At 36.2% G+C, this 6,000-nt stretch overlaps 1 protein-coding gene across 4 annotated transcripts in view; it reads right to left on the reverse strand.

The window, feature by feature from the left end:
* Phf14 (PHD finger protein 14) overlaps positions 1–6,000 on the reverse strand; it is a 137,579-nt gene that overhangs the window by 105,429 nt on the left and 26,150 nt on the right. For all 4 annotated transcript variants that reach the window (XR_007592445.1, XR_007592446.1, XM_050145855.1 and 1 more), the window contains exon 5: positions 4,211–4,370. Coding sequence is in view for 2 of the 4 variants with exons in the window: in XM_050145855.1 (XP_050001812.1) it covers positions 4,211–4,370 (160 nt within the window). In the remaining 2 variants the exon portion in view is untranslated. The remainder of the gene's footprint in view (positions 1–4,210; positions 4,371–6,000) is intronic.

Below are 6,000 nucleotides of genomic sequence, written 5' to 3' on the forward strand. Positions count from 1 at the left end.
TCTTCCAGAAGACCGTCCAGTCAAAATGCAGGTCCAGCAACCATAGCTGCTCTGCTCTTACAACTCCCTGCACTTTGGTCTTACCTTATTCTTAACTATTTGCATAAGAATGCTATTCAAGGATAACAAAACATTGCCCTCATATTCCAGGAAAGATATTCACATTCATTACTGTGAGCACTTTTAGAATTAAGGACTCTAACTTAAGGACTACAAAGTTATTTTGCAATAATTAGATTAATTGTTCTTTACTGCTACCTTTCCCACAAAGTTGCTAAATATCCCCATGGATATATTTTTAGACAGTTTTGGTAGCAAGTTTAACTTTCATCTCAGGATAAAATGGTGGCTGGGAAGAGGTACAAAGCACAGTGATAATAATGGAGGAGTGCCATGTTTTCACTTTTCTCATCTGTTCCCTTTATAACCTAAGACCTGAAGTTTACAAACGTCACCTACAACTACATAGTATAAATTCTGCACAAAGCTAGTAACACTTTTAAAATATGTTCAACTTTAGCACACTGAAAAAGAAAAAAGAGTTAGTTTTGATTTCTTTAAACTGCCCTTAGCTATTATTACATGATTACATATCTATCTGTTTGCTTGCAGTCAAAATTCTGAATAGCTGCCTGAAATTTACATAGCGGATATGCATAGCTTGTGTAAGAAAAACAGTAAAAGTCAGATGGCAAGTCTCTATGAGCTTTGTGAATATAGTAACAAATTCTGCTTTATCTCATCTTCAAAAGTTCTGATTTTAATATGTAATTTGTTTTAAACAACTAAGAATCACTCTATAGAGGTATTAAGGAAAAGTTATAAAACTTTAGCATTTTTATCATTTTTTGCAAAAAAGAATCTATCTATAGTTCTGAGATTTTTTTCGATAGAACATTTTAATCCAATCTCCAAATTCATTATGCGGAGTTCAATATAAAGATAACATCTCAACAAGCAGCCGCTTTCTCAATTTAATCTGTGAGGTATGATTATATATTTTATATATGATTATATTGATTATATATGATTGAATGAATGAATGAATGAAATTTATATCCTGGCACTGCTGAAGAATGCATGGGCAGCCGCTACATTGCGGTTCTGTGGAACTTGTCCATATTGGGTTTCATGCTTTTAAGTTGATGAGGATGACTGACCGGGTCTCTTCCCCAAGAGGTCCCAGATCTCATTAAAGAGATTGTGAGCCACCATGTGGTTCTGAACTCAGGTCCTTTGGAAGAGCAGGAAGTGCTCTTTACCACTGATCTGCTAAATCTTCTATTTAAGAAATGTAAAAATTCAGCCAGGCTGTGGGGGCACACGTCTTTAATCCTAGCACTCGGGAGGCAGAGGCAAGTGGATCTCTGTGAGTTTGAGACTAGCCTGGTCTACAGAACAAGCGCCAGGGCAGGCACCAAAGCTACACAAAGAAACCCTGTCTTGAAAAACTACAAAAAAAGTAAAAACTTAATTTTTATTTCAAGAATTCCACAGCTATTTTCTCACATTATGAATCACATCAGTAGAGGAGAACGTATAGTTAAATCCATACAATAAATCAATTTCAAAACTCTTTTAGCCTGTCCATGAAGATAAAGGACATGTCCAATTTTTATGGTTTTTTTTCTCTTTTTTGGTCTTAAATCAAACTGGCATTACATGCTGCAAAATACATAAAAGCCCAAAATTTCTATCCTGGCCTTTGGCCTCTGTGGGACTTTGGATATATATATTATATGCAAAACAAAACAAACAAGCATTTAAATAGTCTGCCACAGAACTGTACCTCTCTGCCCATGGAGTACCTAATCTGTATATATAATATGCACAGTAATTAATATGAATATTTTTACTTTAATAGCAATGCTTAAAGTGCTGTCTTTTGTCTTCTTTTGGAAAACATTACACGTTACTTTGCAGAGCATGACAGCACGGAAAGACACTTTGTCAATACAACTTTTAAATTAACAGGAAAACCAAGTAAAATGAATTCTCTTCCTCAAAAGGAAGCTAGGTTGTTTTTTGTTTGTCTTGTTTTTCTTTTTTCAAAATGGTTCACCACAACTGAGTATTCAAAGTTTCAATATTCAAGATAGAAATTACCAAATGGCATGTATACTGCAGCGCCTACTCTGAAGAAAGCAGTAGTAGCAGCTGCATTGATAGTCAATTAGGGGACATTTACTGTCCACCAACTACATCAGGAACTCTTACATGAGTTGTACCACTTAAGCCTCTCGAAGGTACTACAAAACTAAGGCATAGTAACAAGGCTAACGAACTCGCCTAAAGTCATGGTAGAATAAAAACAAACAAAAAAAATAAATCTAAATAAGGCCAAACTACTTGGAATGCACATATTTCTTAATGCTTTACTAAATCCACAGTTATAGGTCATAGTCCAAAAATTCCATGTATATAAACGAACAAGTTCTAGTCTATATATAAAAAGTACTTGCTACTATTTTAGTTCATTTCTTTTCTTAGGAGATGAGGGGCTGTCTGGATCCTGAGCACACAGGGTCCCTTAAGATCTCATTGTAGACTCTATGTTATCTTAGCAATCTACCAAGGCTATATTTCTCAAGAGTCTGGTTACTAACTGAAACAAAATGAGAAAGATGTTTTTCTTAAGTTTACTAAAGTAAACTTATTACATCTAAGTCTAAATTTTATTCGTGGACTACAAATATATTTTCAGTGTTAAAAATTGATGAATATTATGTTGTTTGGTAATTCTTGCTGTTATTATTAAAATATTAAACATTCTTATATAAAATATCCTAGGTGACAGAGAACTGGCTCAGCACTTAAGCACATACTGCTCTTGAAAAAGAGCCATGTCTGGTTTCTAACACCCAAATCAGGCAGCTTACAGACATCTATAACTCCAGCACCAAGGAATCAGAAACCCTTTTCTAGACTCTGCAAGCACCTGTATTCATGTGCACATACCTACACAGACACTTAATATACATAATTTTCAAATTATAAAAGTTAATTTTTAAAATTCTAATGCCTTGTCAAAATAAAAACATAAAAACATGAGTGTCTCTTCTCTTATTGACAGCATTGAGGTAGATAATTGTCAAAACACACAGGACTGGGAAATACTTATATACTGTAGTCAATCATCCCTAGGCTCATAGGGAAAACAAATATAAATGATGTCGACACTTTTATGATAACTGTTCAAATGTGGCAGTGACCGTGAGTGTGATTGCAGTGAAAAGACCACAGACAGGTATTTGTGCCAGCTATCAGAACATTTGTCGCTTGGCTTCACAGTCATGCTTTAATATTTACTCTGCAATGATGGTCAGAATTCCCTCAGCACTTGTCATTTAGAGAATGTGATTTTGTTATCACTATAGTTGGGCACTGGAACTCAGCAGTACAGAGCACAGCAGAAGGGATAAGTTTCTCAACAGGACAGACAGGGTACATCTGCTACAGTATAGCCACATGTTCATACCTTATGCCCTCACAAGCCTGGCCCAGCCTTGAGATCACTTTTCACTGTCCTCTCAATAAACACAGCATATGTAACAGGCTTCAAAAAAAGTTGCAGCTCCCCCTGCAGGCACCCACTTTTAGGAGCTGAAGACTGGCAGATAAAGCAGAAGAGTTTCCTGGCAACCAGTAGGCTACAACTAGTCCTTGGGACAAAGTCCATACTCCAACCACTGTCAGGAAAGAGGTCATTCCTTTCATTTTGGAATTCCTTGATCTATGTCATCCCTAGAATTTCCTTGAGTAGCTAATTTATAACTTCCATATACTTTCAGGGCATAATTTTAATAATACTTATTATTAAATTTCTCCATTTTTAATCATTGTATGTTATATTCCTGAAGTAAGACAGATCTGGGTTCAAATTTCTCTATTTACCAGATTGTAGACTTGTGCTTATACAGATTTTAAATGATGTAAGTCTCGGGCACTATCCTTATAATCTGAGAAACAACCACTGCTTCTTCACAGGCTCATTAAAAATAATTGGGATGATGAATAAAAAAGAACGAATCCAAGTACTTGAGAGGTCATCTTTCTCATTCCCCTCATCAATCTATATATAACCTATTGGTCAATTCACAAGATGGGACGAAAAGCGTGTGACTCAAAAGTCATAAAGGGAAGAAAAGGGAGCTCCAAACCAGGCATGTTATAAAGAAGGCATATGAACACAACATAATGGGACATCAACCTTCCAGCATCAGTTTCCTTGAAAATTCCATCCTGATTAGGACATAGCTCACAGCTAGGAGAAACACCACATTTGCAGGCATCACAAAACCAAGGCTCAGTGGAGTTTTCAGAAGCCGAACTCATAATAGAGTCACTCTCCCCATCAACTCCGTAACATCCTAAAAAAAAAAGAAAAGAAACAGTTATGATTCAATAGGGATTGTTTTCTAAACTCACTTTTGTAAAAATCAAAAGAAAAGGAAAAAAGGGAAGTACAGAAATATTCTGGAAAAAGCAATGGTTTATAACTGACATAAAAACAGAAATAAAATGGTTTTGCAAAAATACTATTTCACCTTACAGTTATGACTTACTTAATCCATCTCAAATAAAAATTGTTAGCCCTATGCTATCCCAAAGTTTTATAATAACACATTTCAATATACTCAAAGTCTTATAAGAGAGTGCCAAAGAAACAGTTTTAAATGAATTAAATTAGCACACAAGCAAAGAGATCAAAATTCATTCCTATCTTTAATATTAAATTTCAGTCAGCAATCACCATCTTCATTGCTTATGTGTAAGCACAATTTTGCAACACAAAATCATAAACTGAAAAGGCTTAGGATTTTTTGTTGCTGCAGTTACTGTTATCTATAAAAGAGCAATAACTAAAATCTATTCAAAAAACATCATAAAAGAAACAATAAAAATAAAACTTCTAGTACTACAGGGAGAAAAAATCTACTTTCTTTACAAAATTATGTTCCTTTAAAGCAAATTATTTCAAACCAGAAGAAATCTGTATTCAAAGTAGACAATTAGCAAGGTAAGAATGGCCGCCAGAGGCTATCAAATTTACTAACTTTATTCAGTAAAATCAGGACACTGCACAGCAATCCACGCATTTATTTGTTTGTTTGTTTGTTTGTTTAAGATTTCTGTCTCTTCCCCGCCATCGCCTCCCATTTCCCTCCCCCTCCCCAAGTCAAGTCCCCCTCCCTCGTCAGCCTGATTGCAATCCACGTGTTTAACGTGGTTTCAATTCTTTCTAAAGATGCGTGCTGCACTTGGCAAACATCTGCGGAGTTCTCAAACGCCTACACCCATGCCGATGGCTCTGCACTCATTCGCAGACAGTCTTCCTTTGTGGCCCAGAACACTGGCACTCTCCCTCTCCGAGCACATCTGGTACATGAGAAGACCTTCCTCCGTCAGCCTCACTGTTCCAGAAATCTGACGCATAGTGTCTTCAGAGTTCAGAATTTACCATCTGACCTGCTTTACCACCATATTTTCTGTCATACTCTCAGTGTTTACTGAGCTCTAAACCAAAATTCTGGCACTTTATACCAAGACAATCTAATTCAAACCAACTAATGACTAGATACATGACTACAAAAATTTAAAAATATGTGTTTCTTTCATTCAAAACATAAGTTTATAAAACTATTCTTTCATCTGGTAAAACATTAAATTTCAAAAATTTATAAGCAAAAACTCATTATCATGTATGTTAACTAATTTCAAGTGCAAAAACACATTTAAGCCCAGGGCGATGTCCCCAGTTAGTTCCTGGGGCAGCTGAGGACAAAGAACCTGAAATGACCCTATCCTATAGCCATACTGATGAATATCTTGCATATCACCATAGAACCTTCATCTGGAGATGGATGGAGAGAGAGACAGAGACCCACACTGGAGCACCAGACTGAGCTCCCAATGTCCCAAGGAGGAGCAGAAGGAGGGAAAATATGAGCAAAGAAGTCAGGACCACGAGGGGTGCACCCACCCACGGAGACAGTGGGG

The sequence above is a fragment of the Alexandromys fortis genome, unplaced genomic scaffold, assembly GCF_014885135.2.
Source record: "Alexandromys fortis isolate MF-2015 unplaced genomic scaffold, M_Fortis_MF-2015_v1.1 scaffold_34, whole genome shotgun sequence".
Classification (NCBI taxonomy): domain Eukaryota; kingdom Metazoa; phylum Chordata; class Mammalia; order Rodentia; family Cricetidae; genus Alexandromys; species Alexandromys fortis.